The sequence below is a fragment of the Myotis yumanensis genome, unplaced genomic scaffold (genome assembly GCF_028538775.1).
Source record: "Myotis yumanensis isolate MYYU_CA2020_CCGP unplaced genomic scaffold, mMyoYum1.0.hap1 SCAF_1, whole genome shotgun sequence".
NCBI lineage: Eukaryota > Metazoa > Chordata > Mammalia > Chiroptera > Vespertilionidae > Myotis > Myotis yumanensis.
Genome location: NW_027223752.1, coordinates 154,216,232 through 154,237,591, shown reverse-complemented (window position 1 = coordinate 154,237,591; position 21,360 = coordinate 154,216,232). Strand labels below are relative to the sequence as shown.

Here is a 21,360-nt window from a genome sequence, read left to right as displayed (position 1 = left end):
CCCAGAAGAGGCCCCATGGGTGTGGGGCGGGCTTCTTGTAGGTGCCCTGCAACTGATTGTGGGGACTTCCCCAGTGAATGAGCCCTGGCGTCCCAGGGAAGCGAGAGTGAGCTCAGTGGACACCCCACATTCTCACTGCACTTTTGTCCCCATTACTCCTGCCCCAGGTAGCCAGCCAGAGGTCACAGAGCTTCGCTGATGCTGGCCATGTTCCGCGCCGCCCCTGGTGGTCAGCACACGTCATAGTGAGCGGCCGCACTCCCAGTCTCCCCTGTCAAATTCCCAGTCCAATGACCACCGGAGGGAACAACTTGCATATTAGGCTTTTATTATATAGGATAATGATCCCAGTCCAAGACTCTTCTCAGACATACTGTTTATTCTCCTCTGAATGGCAGAGGCAAAAATAGATGATTTGCTTAGGCAGAGTTCTGTGTTAGAACTATGAACCACCTCTTCATCTTATTTTATTTTCTTAAAATATATTTTTGATTTTAGAAAAAGGAGAGGGAGAGGAAGAGAAAGATAGAAACATCAATGAGAAATAAACATCTATCAACTGCTCCTACACCCCCACTGGGGATCTAGCCTGAAACCCAGGCATGTGCACTGACTGGGAATCGAACCCGGATCTCTTGGTGCATGGGACTACTCTCAACCACTGAGCCACAAAGGTCAGGGCTTCATCCTACTTTTTTAATCAAAGGGTTTCTTAGCTGATTTGATCTTTGTGCTATCTCTATTAGGTGATCCTCTTGCTCCAACCATCTAGATCAGTGGTTCTCAACCTTGGCTGCCCATTAGAATCACCTGGAAATCTTTTTAAAATCCTGATTTCTGGGCCTCATCCTCCAGAAATTCTGTTTCTTTGTTATGGGGTGAGGCCACAACATTAGTAACAAAGAAACTGAATTTCCGGAGGATGGAGCCCAGAAATCAGGATTTTAAAAAGATTCCCAGGTGATTCTAATGTGCAGCCAAGGTTGAGAACCACTGATTTAGATAATCATGTTGGATGGTACTTCTTCTCAAATAATTGCCTACCTTCCCAGCATGCCATGGGGAAATAAACTGCTGCCTGCCTTCTTGCTTATGACTCTAAATTTGAGCAGTAACAATTTGTTTTTCAAGCACAGGTTTAAAAGTAGTTCAGGGCTTAGAGTAGCTCTTAAACAGAAATTAAGAATCTTTTCATTGCAAAGGAATATTAAAGATTATATTTTGCTGTGCTGATTTTTCATCTTCCCAACCATAAAAGAAAACAATCTTTCAATTTTATCAGCTTCCATCAACTGTCTCCTCAAAATCAGAATAGCAGAATAGAATGTAGTGAATGGCCTTTTAATATGTCTAGCCTAATTCCTAGAGGAGATGAAAGAGAATTAAGCAAGATTAGAGAAGTGTAAAGTTTGCATTTTGTATCCTAAATGAATTTAGCCAAGACAATACACACTAGGTCAAATAAATAATTGTTGGACAAATGGATTGTATATATATATATATTTTAGTGTTTCACATATATATATATATATAATTTGAGTGTTTCACTGATAATCTGATTCTGCTAAAATTGTGACATTTGTGAAATAAGAGAGAACACTTTTACTCAAGAAACTTATGTCTTGATACTCTTGCAAGAAACCTGTCTCTAGGAAAACCAAGTTCTTTCAAGCCTTCCTAATATGAAAACCAAGAGGCATAAGTTAGCAGAGAATAAGAAATTTCACTTTGAATGTCATAATATTAGTTCTTTTTAAAATGGTATTAACTTTACTAGATAACACATGCAGCTAGTGGAAATGATAAAATGTTTGAAAGGGTAGGGTTTAAGCAAAAACTAAATTTTCCTCTTTACTCAGTTCTAAATAACCCTGCCACCTTGCCATGAGTAAATTCTATTATACATTTATTCAGTATAGTTCCTCAGATAACTTAAACACACACACACACACACACACACACACACACACACACCACATTCTTTTATATCCTCATTTCTAAATCCATGATTTTATAAATGAAAAATAACTCCAAGTAAAATATTTACTGACAATGACTTATTATATAATCATAAAAAAGGTATTTTCTAAACAGCAGTTTTAAAGTATATTAAGTTTTCATATCTCCTTGGACATCAGTATTTGAATTTTAAGTGTGATTTTCATTGGAAAGGAGAATTTGATGGTATACAAAGAATAAAAATTAATAAAAACACATAATCATCTACTTATCATACTTGATATGATGAAGAAGAATGCTTGTTTTGTAAAGAGCCACAGGATACAATAAAAACAAAACAAGCAAACAAACAAAAACTCACCCCAAACTTGCAAATCTATGCATTGTTCATAACACACAGGTGTACACCACATGAGGGTACGAAACAATCCAGCCAAATTGGGTGTGTTGGCTGCTCTGAGTCTACACTATGTTTCTCCCAAAGTGCACTGACATGTTTGTTATGTGTTCTTTTATTTTTTCATATAGTTTTAGAAAGTTTCAAGCCCACCCCTAAGCACCATGGGTAAATAATAAGAGTGAAGATGAACATGCCTGGAAATAGTTGTTGTCAGTTGTTGTCTCTTAGACTCACATTGATGTCGGAACCAATCCCTCCCTTAGACTCATGTCTGTCTGGGAGTTAGAACTGAGTCCATGTAGATGAGACATTATCTAATATATAAATATATATATATATATTCTCCAAGAGGCATCTTTAATCTTTGCAACAATTCTATAAAGCGGTGTTTTCTTATATTTCCTGATCATATGGTCACCAGAACAGTATTTATTAAAACTACAGATACCCAGACCATACCCACTTCTACAAAACTAGAGTCTCTATGGGGTCTATGAACAAATGGTTTTTAGAGAAAACCCATGAGATTTTTATGATTAGATAAGTAGGGAAACATTGCTGAGGGTACGAATTATATCCATCTTATCAAGGAGGAAACTGAGATTCAGTTCAGTAACTTGTAACAATGAATTCATTGTGGAGGCATAATTCAAATTGCAGTAAAACTCCGAAATTCTTCCTTCCATATTACCTTTCCGAAGGCCGTGAGGTCAGGGAAATCTGCAAGGCTACGGTGGAAGGATTATATTACAGACACGCAATCCTGGATTTGGAAGGAAACTTGAAATTGTGCAGTTTCTCCCTCTGTTTGGGTTAGAACAATTACACTCATCCAATCCCAGGATGCTAAAGGGCTTTATAATTGTATATGGAGTATAAAGGGCTGCAACCACTGCTGCAATAGCACTTCTGAGATGCTGCTTTCTGAGCATGGCATATGAGTGTTGGTTGCCCTATCTATTCCAAATGACGGGTCAAGGGTCAAAAACAGGCAAAAATGTTAGCCATGTAAACTGCCTGGTTTAGATTTTTCTAGGCAATGAGACCATATGGGACAGATTAACCCTCCCATTTACCTCGCGATCCGTAGCCATAATGTGCATGTTACAGTTGAGAAGGTGGTATGTGTTCAAAGTAGAGAATTCCCTGGAATCTCCTTTCTGCTTAATGACACACAGAGAACAGGGTGGAACAACTGAATTTAAAGAGGACCTTGCCTTTTTTCATGGAACTGTTGTTTAAGTGAGGTTTTCTGAATATATTGGGGAAGTTAATGGACCACTGGTAGGAATCCATCATTCCTAATTTATAATCCAGGCAGTATTATTAGAAATTCTCTCCATTCTGAACTTTTATATCAAAAACAAAGGTCTAACAACCTTAAGGGAATTAATTTCCAGATACTCAACTTCCATTGTTCTTTTTTCTTAAAATTGTCTGGGAATACACCTGTGTTTACAATAAGTTTTGCCATTTTAGGGGAGTGGAAAAAAAACAAACAATCACACATTCCAAATCTTAATATACTGCATTAGCCAGAGGTATAAAAACCTATTTTGGATGACAAACTAAAAGTAGAATTTGGAATATCAGTTTAACAAAGATACTCTTTTTTTTAAATGTACTTTATTGATTTTTTTTTTTTACAGAGAGGAAGGGAGAGGAATAGAGAGTTAGAAATATCGATGAGAGAGAAACATCAATCAGCTGCCTCCTGCATATCCCCTACTGGGGATGTGCCCACAACCAAGGTACATGCCCTTGACCCAAATCGAACCTGGGACCCTTCAGTTCGCAGGCTGATGCTCTATCCACTGAGCCAAACTGGTCAGGGCAACAAAGATACTCTTAATGGTTGGATCAGGACAACCTAATTGCACAAAGGCACTTCCTTTCTTTGTTTTACCATTAATTTTTTAAAAGTGAAGCTTGGCCCTGGCTGGTGTGGCTCAGTTGGTTGGGCCTTGTCCCACACACTGAAAGGTTGCTGATTTCATCAGATGCCTGGGTGGTGGGCTTGATCTCCGGTATGGGGTGTGCAGGAGGCAGCCAATAGATGTTATGCTCTCACAGCGATGTTTTTCTCTCTCCCTCTCCCTTCCTCTCTCTCTAAAAATCAATAAGCATAATTTTTTAAAAAGTGAAGCCTGGCCCCACCAGTTGGAAAATTCTGGATACAGAACACCCAAATCAGTTGTAATGACTTGTATATCTTAAAGCTTAACTGAATGTTTTTAAAGACAATTTAATTTTTAAAACCTATCAACAAATATGTTGTGATGTGTCTTAGGATCAATATGCATTGATCAATGGAATCATGTCCAATCACTGCAAACTTCATTTTATACAATGTTCAATAATAATAAACATAAACTTATGCTGAGATGTTAGTTTTTCAAAATTATTATAGGAGTAACACAGGCAAAATATTTGTACATCCCAGAGCCAGTTGTGTCTGGTTCATAGTTGGTGCTCAATAAATAAATACTGAATAAGTAATTATTGAATATTGAATGAATACCAAGCAGCTGCCTTAATGAACCTATGGCACAACTCCAGAACATCATGAAATACCTGAACTTTTCCCCTGGAATTTAATATAGCTCAATCCTTCTGGCTTTCCGTTCAGAAATCCTCAAAGATGCATCGAGTGTACCCTTATCCTCTAGAGTAATTGTGGATGATGGAAGAGATCTGATTGCGCAGCCTGTGGCTTGCAGGCAGGATTCAGCTGCACGGGAGCCAGGTGAGCTCTATGCCGCTGGACCTCCCTCAGTTGCAATAAGGATGACTGGGCTTGACTTGGAAATGACCAAAGGAGAAGCATGCCTTGCTTGTTCATTGAAATACAGATCTCTCCTAAGAAATGTCTGAGAAGGGAAATTAATCTTTTCTCTGAGGACCTAGAAGCCAGTCTAATCTAGTTTCCCAAATGATAATTGCCAACCTTCTGTTGTTTCTTTGGGACCCCAGCCCTTTGCTGCTACCTTCACACTCACCCCAAATGTTTCTCATCCCCACAGCTGGTCCCCACCCCCCACCCCCTCCCACTCCCCCACCCCTTGCAGGCTTTTTTCTGCCTGCCCAGCTGATGATGTTTTTCTGGCTTCAGAGAACTTCCGAGGTAGTTACAAAGAGTGCTTGCGGGGATAAAGGATTGTCCCGATTAAAGCAACAACAAAACTAGGACAGTCTTGCAAAAATCCGGATGGGTGGTCATCCCACATGAACAACTTGTGATGTTCCTCCCTTCCTTTCCCCACCCTATCCCCCATGATTAAGCAGGAACAATGTCATTATTTTGAAAACTTGGGAGTTAAACTAAGGTTTAGTTATGGCCAAATGTTTATTCATCAGCCAGTGATGCTGAGATACCTGAAACACTTTTTCTTATTTTATTGTTTTTAGCAATCTGATTACTTCATTGTTGCATTTGAGTATTCCAAGGAATGGGAAGCAATAGAAAAATAAGAAAAAATTCAAACCTAAATCTAAGTCTACAATTAATAGGACTTTTCTCTCTGCAGATTTGAGATTAATTGAAAATAAAAGGCTCAGTTAGTTCAAATAAGATGTAGTAACATTTCAGTTTCTTTTGTTCATTAGAATATTATGTAATTACTAGAATCCCGGTGCACGAATTTGTGCACAGGTGGGATCTGGTGGGCCCTCCCTGATTGGGGCAATCAGGTTGGGCAGTGGGGAGAGGCCCCAGGTGGTTGGTGGGCCAGCCTCACCCCCTAGTGGAACTTCCCGTTGAACTCCCAGGTGAACTCCTGGTGGAGGGGACAATTTGCATATTAGCCTTTTATTATATAGGATTATTACTTGTATGAAGGGCTTTTGCTTATAACTCTGATTACATTAAGTTTATCTGGACATAAACGGTTGTCAAGTCAAGAAATGGAATGAGCCCTGGTGGTTGGAGCATCATCCCATACACAAAATAAATGGGTTCAATTCCCCGTCAGGGTACATACCTAGGTTGCAGGTTCAATCCCCAGTCAGAGTACATAAGTAGGCAACAATAGCTGTTTCTCTATTACATTTATGTCTCTCACTGTCTCTCTCTCTAAAAAAACAATAAAAACATATCCTAAGGTGAGGATTAAAAAAAATAAAAAGAAAGGAGGTTAGAAAATGTTGTTTACAGTCTCATCAGTGTTTCCTGCCAGTATTCTGTCTTTCCAACAGCTGCAGCAGGACATACTGCTGGTATTTGGAAGCTTCTAGAAAGAGAAATGGCCAAGTTTACTTTTCTAATCTCTACATTCAGCTCACAGGTCACCACTCCAACACCTTCTCTACATGTGCGTTAAACCATCACTACAGAAGGCTTAGTCATGACACCTCACAGTGAGGCCTGCAATCCCCAGGTTGCTGCTGCTGAGCACACACAGATGACTTCCTTGCAGAAGTCCCTTGACTTCTGTTCACTTCATTGCTAAAATGTTAAATAATGACTCCAAATTGGCACAGAGTAAATGACTGAAAACAATCCTTTGTACTAAAAAGAAATGCTCGTTTATGATGGACATTATTCCAGTTGTGTCCAATGTGTTTTCTCTTTTTTTAGTCCATGTCATGGTTGTAATGATAACTAGCACTGCTATTTATGAAAACCACTTTTTTTTTTTCTAGAAAGGGGATTGGGCAAATCTTCTTTGTGTTTGGCCTGATAGTGGACAGCTCTCAGACATTCTTAATTTATTATCATCATCTGGTATTATTAGGTGTCTAAAATGAATTCATCTCCTAATTGTGACCAAGCCTAAATCAAGAATGACTCTGCATGAAGGTGATGATTCTTGGATGCTCACACAGCCCGATTTCTGATTCAGTGTTGGAGTATTTTAGTATAGGACAAGTGTACTAAAGTCCCTCCCTTATTCGATCACTTGATTTACAGTGACGCAGACTGTCACTGTTTCTCAGACTGTTCACATAAAGTCAAGTAAATGAAAATGTTACCAGGAAGGGGCCCTGCACCTTGGTGGGTCTGCCCAGGGCTGGTCTGTAGTGTGTGGGTTCTTGACTTTGCACAGGTGAATTTTAGAGGACGGTTATTAAAGCTGGGGACAGTGAAACAGGAAGGGCTGGGGACATGAGTCCGGGCTGGTCTTTTTTGGCTCACTAAGAAGTCATGAAAAGAGGTTTTGGGGACAAGTTCAGAGGGGTTTTCTGGGATGCACTGCTGCTGCCCATTGCTGCCTTTGGATGCAAGCCTCTCGGGGTCCTTTATGTTTAGGAGACACATACCTGTGGGGTGAAGAAGTAGGGAGGAGGGGAGAAAAGCTGGTGTGTTCCTGTGTCCCTGGGAGGGAGAGCGTGTCCTGGGACGTTAGGTTTGGTTTTGAGAGGTATTAAAAGCTCGGCATCTAGGGGAGGTCTTAAGGGGAAGATCAATAAAATATTCATCAGCTTTATGCTGATGTATCAAAGTGATATTTATTTTCTGAACTTCATCTGTCCTTGGGCAGTTGGCAAATGGCACTAATTAGATTTCTGCTATCTACTCCTCTGAGCAGGGTGACTTAAGTTATTTACCCTCTGGTTGAGGAGAAGTACAAATCCTTTACTCTTAATCATCCTTTGTTTAGGGAAGATAGGATTTAACTATCTGTCTCAGTTTCCCTTTTCTGCTTGTCCTGGCTTACTAGCCTATCCCAAAGAGTCATAAAACTTCACTATGAACACTTTCCACAGCAGGTAAAATAAATCAGTCTTCCTATTCATTTATAACACAAGTACCAGGGAAACATATTATTATTTTTGTTAAATGGAAACTTAAAGTCAGGCACTCAAATTTACTTTTTGTTAGTCATGAACCCATCATCAAATCAGACCAGGAACAGATTTTTGCAGCCAAAGTAAATGGAAAATAAAGATTATTTTTCATGAGAAAGTTTCTGAATGCCACTTTTATTAATGTATATAATTCCCTTCAGTGGTCTGTTAATCACCACAGTCATCACTTCTTCGGGATCCTTCACAAATCTTTTACCAAGTGCTTCTTTCACCATCCCTCCCTCTTTCTTTCCCTCCCCCTCTCTCTTGCCGACTATGATACCATTTTCAGACATTCTAAAGGGGTAACGTGTGGGCTCAATAGCAGGCTGCAGAGTCCTCATACTGGAGTTGAAAATTATTTGTTTAAGACTCTTTACTAACAGATAATTCATTGGGCTGAAAATACAAGCTTTGCAATTAGTGTGTCAGATTCCTAGTATTTTCTCATGTTCTGCATTGTCTTGCTAATGACTATGGCAAGGGAAAGGGAAACTATGGCTGAGTGGATCTGTGCGGGGGATACTGATTTCAGAAGGCCAAGCAGGCCCCCAAATATCACCTGCTTTTCCAAAAACCTGCTTCAATGAATTTATCTCATCCTTTCTTGATTTTATTAATAAATAAAGCTATTTATTGGAACGAAGATTTTCATAAGTATATTAGAAGTTGTGTAACATAGACTTGCATTTCAATTATTCATTTTTTTAATTGTCAAAGAATTCCTCTCAATATTACACTCTGGATTTCATTCCAATTATAAGTTCACATTAACAATAACCTTCCATTAAAAAACCCTGCATAATTTTTGTCTGTGTCATTTTTGGTTTAAGTCAATTAAAAGATATATTGAAACATAATAAAACTACCTACCCTGTAAAAGACTGCCTCAGACAACATGAGCGTTTTTTCTGAAAAATTGTGAGAATTTTACTGTGCCCCCATTCAAATGAAGAATACTTTGCATATTACTTTGGGTAATATCATCTGTATCAAATGTTTTTCATTTCAATATTTTCATTTCTTATCAACTAAGCATGAGAAGATGATAATGTGCTTTCCACAATTTTTGAATAAATAACTGCTTTCAGCAAACAACTTGTTTTTTTACCATGTAGATTATTTTTTTAGGACTGGAACCAAGTATTATTTTATATTCTGATTCTCTTCAAGATTTTTTATTTGAGTTGTAAATTGCACGTGTTGTTTTAGGTAGCACATGTTTATTTCTGTCGAAAGAACATGTCCTATTTTTGAGGAAGGGAAAAAAAACTTGTAAGACATCAAATGTTTCTTGCAAAACAATTTGATGAAATAAATGTAAATGAATCAGATCCATGTGAATTGTATTTCAATTAAAATGAATGGGTCTAAAAATGAAGGGAGTAAAATGCTTGAGGGAAAGAGTGTAGCAAGTCAGGAAGTGACATTTGTTTTGTTTTCATCAGATCTGGAGTCTTGAAAAATAGCCTAGTACTCCAAATTTAACTTCATTAAGAATCTCCCTTAAGCCTAATGAAGTTCAGAATGGGATAATAATATGAAAATTCATTTTATAGCTTTATCTGGCTCATTTATAATAATATAAGCATCAGGTATTGCCACTGTGCGGTTCTTCAAAAGCATTCTCAATTTAAAGTTAGTGGCTTTTCTATTTTTTATTTTCTTTTGAGGGTAAACAGTACATTGTAATGAAGCTAAAAGTACGTTGTTTTTTCATAGAACCACATGTAAAGTTTTCAGACTCACAGCAACTTCGTATTTCTTTCCTCTAACTGAAGATGATCCAATCTAAATGAAAAACACGTTGGGGTTTCATGTATACACAAAGTGTATACACACAGGAGTAGGAGTAGTACAGAGGAGAAAAGGCGATGGTAGAAACAGAGAGAATGAAAGAGAATGAGAAGGACAGAGAATGGGGAAAGGAATAAACAATGTATACAGAGTTAGGCCATCAAACCTCATTTCATAATTTGATCACACTCATTATTTGAATCACAAAAATTGTATCCCATAGTTTTGTTGTCGGAGGAATCGCTGGGTGGAATTCCCCTGTTGCTAGTGGGAGTGGGGTGGCTCTTACCATATCTTTAGAAAATGAATTTTCTAAGACTCTCCTGGAAGACTAAATGGTTTTCATTGGCATAGAATTATATTTCTTTTTAAAAATACATTTGTGTGTGTTTTTTTTAAATATATTTTTATTGATTTCAGAGAGGAAGGGTGAGGGAGAGAGAGAGAGAGAGAGAGATAGAAACATCAATGATGAGGAAAATTCATTGATTGGCTGCCTCCTACACACCACACACTGGGGATTGAGCTCACAACCTGGGCATGTGCCCCTTGACCAGAATAGAACCTGGGACCTTTCAGTTCGCAGGATGACACTCTATGCACTGAGTCAAACCGGCTAGGTTGGAATTCTATTTCTTGAGTTGCAAAGATCCATTGTCCTTAAACCAGTCCTGGAAAATATGTAGCTAGGGTTCCAGCAAAGCCAAAATAGGGCCAGTGTCCAAGGTTTCCATTCCATGTTGGATCTGGGTTCAATGTAGCATCAGGCTAATTAAAATTCATTAGTCCATGAGAGCCCTGCTAGCCAGGGGTCAGGAGGGAGCAGCAAGAGGGGGGGGGGCGGTGGTCTCCTTTGTTCAGGAGTTAAGTATTGAGATTTTGCAATGGCCAGGCCTATTCTGGCCACTGACTTGTTCCCAGGTGTAACTGACAAATAAGCATCTTCCCACATCGCCCAGACCTTACTGGGCATGCACCTAGTTTTCATCCCTTTCCCCAGCCATCTGTGGGACAGACTAGGAGAATGTTAACTGCAACTTCCTGGCAAAGCTGTATAAATGGCATACCTATATTATCTAGTTTTCTCCTTTCCTGTTAAATAATAATCAGATTATTATAATGGTATCTGTTTTGTATTCATGTCATTTATGCTTGCTTTAAAAACAAATACATTAATCTGAAAATTGGGTGGGGGATGAACTACCAAATAAAAAAAAAGACATAAATAAGTCTCGCTGTTAATTGTCAACGTGTCTCAAAATATGTGTAAGTTTGATGTGTGGTATGACATATCAACTCTCAGTCTCTGAAAAGGGGCATTTTAAGTGTTCCAATAACTTCCAGGAGGCAAAGAATATATAACTGTGTAATATGTTTTTTGTTTTTTGAGATAATATGACACTGCTTAACTAGTCTTGTAAACACATAACCTGGTAGTGAAGTAGGAATAGAAGTCCTTTCTGTATAAATTAAAGGTGGAGTAGCCTTTAGGGCTATTGTGTATAAGGAGCCTGCTTGTTTTTTTTCCTGAGAACATAATGATGTGATTGCAGCTTAGCATCTCTCTGACCACTCAGGACACTGCTACTGCTGCTCATCACCTCGCTGGAAGTGCTTCTGCTCCTTGCTGCTCTCTGGCAGGGAGTGTGAGCTGTCACTCTTTTTTTAAATATATTTTTATTGATTTCAGAGAGGAAGGGAGAGGGAGAGAGAAATAGAAACATCAATGATGAGAGAGAATCACTGATTGGCTGCCTCCTGCACGTCTCCTACTGGGGACTGAGCCCGCAACCTGGGCATGTGCCTTTGACCGGAATCGAACCTGGAACCCTTCAGTCCACAGCTCGATACTCTATCCACTGAGCCAAACCAGCTAGGGCATGGCTGTCACTCTTAAAATATGTGTTCCATAATGAGGCAGATGTGTTTTAGGTTCTAGCACAGTCATTTGTTATTTAACCCTCCATTCATCCTAGTCTAGCAGATGAAAGTGGAGTGGCTAAGCTTACTGTTTCTTACACACTTAAAATCAGTGGCGATGTAAGAATCATAATTGTTTCCAAGCTCCCAAAGTCACTCTTAATCGCTCTACAAATCAATGCAAAGTTGTTGGTATTGGTGATTTTTTTAGAGAGAGAGAGGAAGAGAGAGGGAGAGAGAGAAACATCAATGTGAGAGGGAAACATTGACTGGCTGCCACCTGCATGCCCCCCACTGGTTATCAAGCCTGCAAACCAAGCACATGCCCTGATGGGGGAATTGAGCCTGTCAACCCTTGGGTATACCAGATGATACCCTACCAATTGAACCACATTGGCCAGGGGGCAAAGTCTAAATTTTAATCCAAAATTGTGTCAATGAAAATAAATGGTCAACTGTATTTTTTTCACCATCAATAATCAATATTTCTAAGGTTCTCAATTAAGTAGGGGTCTCTACGTAGGATCTATGCTCAGAACCAAATACAATGGTACTATTGTGACTTATTTTCCATCATAATTTGCAACAACTTTTGATAGCCGTTAAAAGATCTAATCTACTTTGCTTTTGGTGTTTTTCCACTTCCTGACAGGCCTACCCTTGCAGCAGTGATAAGGAATGTGAAGTTGGGAGATACTGCCACAGTCCCCACCAAGGATCTTCAGCCTGCATGGTGTGTCGAAGGAAAAAGAAGCGCTGCCATAGAGATGGCATGTGTTGTCCTGGTAACCGCTGCAATAATGGTAATGATAGTGCCCAGTGTTGCTGGGCCTTTTTCTTTTAATGTTAGGCTACCTTCTCCTTGGATTCCTGACATGTAAGGAATCTTTCCAAATAGGCAAGAATTGGAACATAGTTTAGATAAGATTACCTGGATTACTTCTAAAATCTTCCTGTTCCTAGGCTTTGATCACCTTCTGTATTTAATAATCTATGCTGAGTTGGATTTATCCTGTTGAAGAGTTGTGTATAAATAGCTAGTTCTATTCCACTAAGCACATGAGCAAAGACATCCAAAAGAACTAAAGAAAATAATCTTCTATGATTTACCAATGCAATTATGAGTCCGTCTCCCAATTTCATACGTTTCATACCTTGAATCTTATACTCATTTCCTCTTTTGAAGGCCTTACCTGGTGGTACACTCAGATGGTGATAAAGTGATTGGTTCCTATGAAAGGAGATACAGGAGTCTATTCCTCAGCCATTCCATAAGCATGGCTTCACTCAATCTCAATTAACTTATAGGCACAAATTCAGCAATAATGAAATGAAAAACCATAGACAACATGTGGTAAAAAACACTAAATAATTGCAGAAGGTGATCAGAAACATACACTCAGTCACACAAACAACATAATCAGGCTCATATTCTTATACTTGTTCCTTACTTCTGGGCATAGTCCTACTGGAAATGACTTGGACAGGAGGTAAAGGGAAGAGGACCTCATACCCTAGAGAGCTTTACAGTGTAGATTAGGATTATACTGGTGATTGAACAAAGGGACATGAGTCCCAAAGATGCATGTCTGGACAGACATTTTTAAAGTATGAATAGGTAATATTAATTTAATACTTCACTATAGCACTATTCTGAGCCTGCACAAGTATTCACAATAGCTCAGTAAAATGAATTTCTATTTTTTTAAATTTTGTTTTATTGCTTAAAGTATTACAATGAATTTCTACTTTTATTCCTATTTTTGCCCAAGGTCACTTAGTCTTGAAAGAGACAAGATGCCAATCAAATTTGGACTCAGGGCCAAACTATTGAATATTCAGTTTCAATAAGTTGGTAAATGAACAAATGGACAAATGAAGAGATAGATGACAGGTAGGAGGATGGATGGATAGATAGATAGATAGATAGATAGATAGTTGGCTTCATGACTTACATCAGGAGAACACATGGATAAGAACCACATTGTATAGAATTGAATAAGACTAACTGCTTACCTGACTATCTCCAGGCATCTGCATTCCAGTCACTGAGAGCATCTTAACCCCGCACATCCCAGCTCTGGATGGCACTCGGCACAAAGATCGAAACCATGGTCATTACTCAAACCACGACTTGGGGTGGCAGAATCTAGGAAGACCACACACTAAGATGTCACACATAAAAGGTAGGGATAACTGTAGCTCTATGTTTACTTTTATTGTTTTATAAAAATGTATAGAAAATATAGTTAATTGATTCCATTGGTTTTAGAAATATACAAAGAAGACAGTTTAAAGGCAAGATTTTAACTGGATTTATTAATTCTTAATTTTGAGGATGCTTAGAGCTTCTTAGAGATCTTAAATTATTAGAAAATGTGTGTTACAAGAATTGCAGTAGTCTGATCAACTCTGTCATTTTCTTAACAACCCTGTCTTTTTACATGAGATTTAGAAGATACTGCCTATGCAAGCATTTGTCACATATCAAAGGATAAAGCATTCTGAAAAATAAATAGGAAAATGTTTGCTTCCAAATGATTAAATCACTATGTTTTTGAGTCTTTCTCACCTTTGCAGATTCAGAAATTTTATTTCACTAGACAACCAGCTACCATACTATTCATAAAATAAATTTACCAAGAATAATTGGTTTCTAGTGTGATTATGAATAGCCATAAATCTTCTTAAGTGTACCAAAATATTTCAGAAGTTGAATCCCTGATAATTAAATTTGAAAATATGAACCTTATTACCAGTAGTAAAATTTTGAAAGTATGAAACACATCCATTTTTAAAGGAAGCTTTTTGCAAGTCTATTCTGTGGAGCACTACTCTTTCAAGACATTCTGTGAGTAAAAGTGTCCTGTGTTCAAGAGTTTTGTAATAATATATCTCACCATTTTGGGAACTTTATAATAAACACTGGAGGCCAGGCGCACGAAATTCGTGCACAGTAGGGTCCCTAGACCTGGCCACAGATGAGAGCCTATCTGGGCCTTTTGGCTGCTGGCAAAGGCCTTCCTTCATTCTGCACCGCCCCCTGGTGGTCAATGCACGTCATAGTGAGTGATCGAACTCCTGGTCTCCTGGTTACACTTTGCATATTAGCCTTTTATATATATAGATTGCTCTATTGAAGGCTCTGAGAAGTCCAGCAATGAGGAAAACTGATTAACTTCTTAAAATACTGTATTTCCCCAACTTGCTTGAACACAAAAACTGTTTCCCCACATTCTCATGTTCTGCATAGAGAGTATTATATTGGATACTGACCTATTAGTCTGACCTGGAATACAAATGGTCATGTGGATAGGACTAGAGATTGACAATTCTTCTTCAATTATCTTTTGTCTACACTCCTAAAGGCCTAAGTCCTTTACCCATATCTCCTATTACTACTCCACCAAATTCACATGCAATAGTTAATACATGAGTATTTCTCTTTATTCAAAGATGCCTATGTCATTGTGTACTTTCAAATTTGCTAAGTATTTATATATAATTATATGTGTAATTTTATGATTGGGTAGAAGGAAGAAACCTTATGCTGATGGCTAGTGAGTTGTGTTCACATTACACAGTAGGATTGGTTACATTTGGGATGACAGAAAACCCTTTGACCAGGATTCTCACACTATGGCTTAGGAACCAAATCTGTCCTGCTGCCTGTTTTTGTAAATAATCTTTTACTGTGTCACAGACTTGCTCATTCGTTTAGGCATTATCAATGGCTGTTTTTGTAAGACAGCAGTAGAATTGAGGAGCTATGATACATATGATCTAGAAAACCAACTTTATTTCCAATCTGTATGTAACAGAGAAGTTTGCTGACCCCTTCTTTATACAGGTTACACATCAACCCAACTGTGATGTTTGGAGGCTCTTTGCTGACTTAATCATTTTTTTCTGAATTAAATACCCAGATTTGTGCTTCCACGTGTTTTGTGTGTGTGTGTTTGATTTTTCTTTTTTGAGAGAGAGAGAGAGAGAGAGAGAGAGAGAGAGAGAGACAGAGGCATCAATGTGTGAGAGTGAAACATAGATCAGCTGCTTCCTCCACACCCCCTACCAGGGATTGAGCCTGCAACCCAGGCATGTGCCTTGACCAGGAATCAAACCAGCAACCTTTTCGTGCACAGGATGATGCCCAGCCAACTGAGCTATAACAGCCAAAGCTCCACATGATTTTTAAAAATATATATTTTATTGACTTTTTACAGAGAGGAAGGGAGAGGGATAGAGAGTTAGAAACATCGATGAGAGAGAAACATCGATCAGCTGCCTCCTGCACACCCCTTACTGGGGATGTGCCCGCAACCAAGGTACATGCCCTTGACCAGAATCGAACCTGGGACCCTTCAATCCACAGGCCGATGCTCTATCCACTGAGCCAAACTGGTCAGGGCACCACATGATTTTTTATGATGACTTCGTGGTTGACCCTGGGGCTTTCTGCCCTTTCTCTGTATCACAACTCTTTCTAGACTGCATTCCCTAGGCTCCCTGTCAGTGGCTCCTGGCCACACGGGTTTTGCTGTGGTGGGACACTGAGAGGAAGAGGAAAGAAAAAGCCAACATGTTCTCCCTGCCTCCAGTAGTGCTTCTGGCAGAGCTGTATCTCCTTGGGGTTTTAGTCCCACCAGTTGGGCCTGATGAATTCTCATCCCAGCTAGTGATCCTGGCCCTCTGTCCTGCCATCCTTTGCTCCTCTGGATTCTCCAGCCTGAATGTGGTAGTGGCTTCCTGCTGTGTTGCTTTAGCATCCTCTGGTACTTCTTAGCCCTACCTCTACCCATGTGACCAGTTCTCTGCATTAAATACCTTGTAGTTTGAAGAATCAGTTTCTGTTTTCCTGGCTAGACTCTGATACATGATCTTAGGAGTTCCTGAGAATTTCAGCCCCCTCCTTCAATCAGGGTTTGTTTATACCTCTCAAGAAAAGTATAACATTAATTAATTTGAAAGCAATTCGTTTTATTTTCTTATTTTCACTCAACTAGTAAAAAGAGAAAGAATAATGAGCATGGAACTATCTAGAAGTAGAGTATGAAAAAATAAAGAGAAGACAAAATACAGTCTAGCTATTTGTTAAATTTTATATTCAGACAGCAAACATGGAAATAAACAATAACGGATTGGTCAGATTAGAGGAAGAGCCAATTGCTCTTAATCCAAGACATTATGGAAGGCAGCATAAGTAAAAATACTTTATGTGCTTCTGACTGCAAAGCAGAACTGTTCTGAAGTGTTGAGGTGACATATTTTGGTTATCATCCTGCAGGGCACGAAGGAGACCCCTGCCTGCGATCATCAGACTGCATGGAAGGGTTTTGCTGTGCTCGTCACTTCTGGACCAAAATCTGCAAGCCAGTGCTCCATCAGGGGGAAGTCTGTACCAAACAGCGCAAGAAGGGCTCTCACGGGCTGGAAATTTTCCAGCGGTGTGACTGCGCAAAGGGCCTGTCTTGTAAAGTATGGAAAGATGCTACCTACTCCTCCAAAGCCAGACTCCACGTGTGTCAGAAAATATGATCACTTCAGAGAAAATGCGTCATGAGCAGACTGAATCTGCATTTAGTGCATCACAGCACAGTGGGAAATAGGATTTGGCTCTCAGAAGAATGGCTAATGTAAGGCATGTGATAAGAATATGAATCACAGAGCGAGAGGAAGAAAAAGAGAACTAAGTCTATTGGAAAGGGTGACGAATGTAGTACAACTAGTGTGTTTCCATTATGCAGCTTGTTTATGTAAATAATGTGCACACTTGTGAAAATGCAATTACTAAAAAAAGAAAGTACAGTGAAAATCACTGACCATGTGACTTCTCAAGAGTTTAGGCTGTGCTGCAGGATCGGTTTCCTCCAGATAGGAGATTGTCTATAAAATAAAAGCCATATTTCTACTCCAAGTTAGAGTTTGATAAAACACTCCCAGTGTATCTTGGTATACATAGAATGTAAAACATGAAAAAAAATGTTAAATAGGAAATGAAGCAGAGTTAATTTGTAACACAGATCACCGTTTATTTTGAAACACTGCTTTTACTGTTCAATTAAAGGCCTTGGTAGACACACACACACAGAAAGCAGTTGATACTTTCCAAATAATTTCAAAATAATTGCAGGTCTTCCATCAAGGCCTTTATAAAAGGAAAAAAAACAACTTGTTTTTCCTCAAACTGCTTATTTGTGTTTTCCAATATTTACTTTCACCTATACGTAATCAGAACCAGCATAACAAGACAAAAGTAGTCCATTCAGATTCTCAAGGGACATTGTTTCATCTTTCTAGATTGTATGTGACTCCTGCCATGAATACATGTTATTTTCCAACCTAACCCCAGTAGTCGTGTAAAGCGCAGAGAAGAATTTTCACAGATTACCAATCTTTTTAAGATAGCCAAAATGTATGGGAAACCAAGCTAATAGAGAGATCATTACTTTTTCAGGCTTCGGCATTCCCTGAGTGTTGATAGCATTAGACTGGTAAGCACACGTATTCCTTATGTGCTCTGCAGTACGGCGGGGTGAAGCTGATAATGCAGACTGGAGCTGCATCTGTCCCCAACTGAAGCCAGTGAGGAAATGGGAGAAACGGTTCAGTATCCAGGTTTGGGAAATACATAGACATGTCTGAAGCACAACATGACTTTTCATCTTTGAATCCAAGGCTGCACAACCTACGTGGAGTTTTCTATGGGATCTGCGATCTCAAAATACTCACCACACAGATGATAACAGTGTGAGGTCACAACTTGACCTCAAAATATATATTTTATACATTTGAGGTCCTAAAGTAATATGAGGAGTTCTCACAAAATGAACTCTCAAGACAGGGAGTACATAGTAAGGTTCCATTGCCCTAAATAAGCTTCTAACTGGCTGGTAGCAATATCTGATTTTTCTGCATCAACCTTCCCCTACAACTTCTTTTCTCCTACAAAGATACAGTTTCTGTTTTCTGCATCCACTGAGATAAAAAAATATATATATAAGTGGAATAACTTGTAAGATCTACATATTGCTAACCTATAAAAACCACAGGTTCTTCATTCTTTGAAACCATTTTATCTTTTTGTTTTTTACTCTATCACTTCTAAACATTATGTCTAAAGCATAAGGTAAAAATTTATAGTTGTTACTTTTGACCTTTTCTTTTATAAACTTAAAGTCACTCCTTAATTTTATTTTTTTTACTTAACGTTTATCTTTAGTCTCAAATTCAAGTTCTCCCAGTAGAAATTGAACCTGAGCCTGCATGTCTATTAAAAATTTAAGCTTCCCACACACGTTTACTAGGATAATTAAGATTTACGTTTCCTCCATATGTCTGTGAAAACAAAAATTTTCAAACTAACCTATTCAATAACCAAAGTCTGTACAAACAGGATTCTACACGCTTGGCAACATAAAAATTGAGCATTTCAGTCAAACAATTACATGTAACAATTATATTTACAATCTGGTTTCTGCATTATTTCCCTTCTGTACATCCCTTCAAAAATTATTATTTGAAGTAATTTATTTACAGGAAATGTTAATGAGATGTATGTTCTTATAGAGATTTTTCTTACAGAAAGCTTTGTAGCAGAATATATTTGCAGCAATTGACTTTGTAATTTAGGGGGAATGTATAAATAAGATAAAATATATTAAATTTTTCTCCTTCAAAAATTGAATTTAAGTATCTCTGTGTTTTTCTTATGGGAGAAGTTTTCATATAATCATAGATTTTCACAGCTCAACTGGACAGGGTCTTATTTTTCAGTCTGAGTAGAAATCCTTTGGACAACATCACCATAAGATGGTGCAAGGCAGCTCGCTGTTATTGAAGGTAGCTTATTTCATGGCATTACAGCTGTAATTGTTAGAAAGTTATTTTTTCAGATTATGTTTTCCACCCATTTATTCCTATTTTTGCTTTTTGGAAGATCTTATAACAGGGACTCTCTACAAACTTCTTCAAAACTCTCGAAGCCACCTAGCATATTTCTTATAATCGTCTCTCCAGGTTAAATTTTTTTCAAAATAGAAATGCCAGCATGCTTAGGATATTGGTTCATTCTCCTGTGGTACAAAGAAGATACAAAATATATTTGTCCCTGTGTGGCTACACTGATTACCTGGCCCTGAGTGAACTCCAACCTACTTCCTGGGAAGGTCTTTCCTCTGCTTCCTGAACACCGAGATGTCAGGAAGTACTCACCAATTATGAGACCAGGAGTAGTTGTAAGAGCCCACGTTATATTGGAGATGGTAATGGGCTGAAAATGTGGAAAAATAAACATTCTGTGACATAGTGGAACAGATTAAGTATAGCCATGGCAGCTTGAGGAAGCTGAAACAGTCCCATAGCTACAGGTCAGAGTTGAAGATACCTCAAGTACTGCTGAAGTAATTCCCACATTACTAATTATTCACTTAAGTGTATTTATAAATAGTTAATCTGTTTCCTCAAAGTCAGAATATTTATATTTCCCAGATGCAGTGTATTTTATACTATAACAATCATATGTGTGTAATTTTTTTTTCTTTTCCACTGAGCTCAGTGAGATGCTTTGAGAAGTGACAAATTGTTCTAACTTCTTTTTTAACCAAGAAATGAAATGTCTATTGTAGCCTTTGGATTTGAGGAAATAATCAATCACAACCTTCTCTGTCCCCAAACTAAGTCCATTTGAGAAAAAGGTTAAGACAGAAAGGCAGATGATGACAGATTATCCTGATAAAGTTAATATTGGAGAATGTGGGGTGTAACTGTGGGCAGAAGGACACCAAAATGAGACAGAGTCTGTGCCCATCCTCAAGCAAGACCAGACAACACAAGTTCTACCTGTGGGAGGTGCCCCTATAAAATTTACAACATGGATAGGCAGAGCAGAATGAAACACTGTATTCTGGCAGTTAGTGCCAAAGAAGAAGGGTGGGGAAGGCATGGAATTCTGTATTTCTTATTCAAGAATTTTATTTGAAATTCTACAAAAAATCAAGTGAATAAAAAATCTGATGAAAAGAATAAGCTGGTGAATATAATAGAATCAGGGGCATAGAAAGGGAGTGGAATGACAATTCTAGAGGGAAAGGGGTGTGGGAGGTGCAGGAAGAGACTGGATAAAAATCGTACACCTATGGATGAGGACAGTGGGGGTGGGTAAGGGCATGGGGTGGGGTGGGAACCGAGTGGAGGGGAGCTATGGGGGAAAAAAAGAGAAACAACTGTAATAATCTGAACAATAAAAATTTATTTTTAAAAATCAATGGAAAAATATCCTCTAGTGAGGATAAAAAAAAATGAAAAAAATGTATAATTTATACCACATGAGAATAAGGAGTGAGATGGAGAGAGACAAAGATATACTCTGCATTCAATAACATTAAGAGTTAGAAATGACCCCCCCAATTTTATTCCCAAATCTATATATTTTAACCCATTATACATACCATTTATCTATGGTGAAGATATGGGTTTTAACCCAATCTGATCAGTTATCT

The 21,360-nt window shown here is 38.4% G+C and overlaps 1 protein-coding gene across 1 annotated transcript in view; it reads left to right on the top strand.

The window, feature by feature from the left end:
• Positions 1–19,491, top strand: part of DKK2 (dickkopf WNT signaling pathway inhibitor 2) — a 106,073-nt gene extending 86,582 nt beyond the window's left edge. Inside the window, exons 2-4 of the mRNA XM_070408605.1 lie at positions 12,516–12,666; positions 13,894–14,049; positions 17,148–19,491. Coding sequence (XP_070264706.1) covers positions 12,516–12,666; positions 13,894–14,049; positions 17,148–17,398 — 558 coding nt within the window. The 3' untranslated portion in view covers positions 17,399–19,491. The remainder of the gene's footprint in view (positions 1–12,515; positions 12,667–13,893; positions 14,050–17,147) is intronic.
• Positions 19,492–21,360: the final 1,869 nt, after the last annotated feature.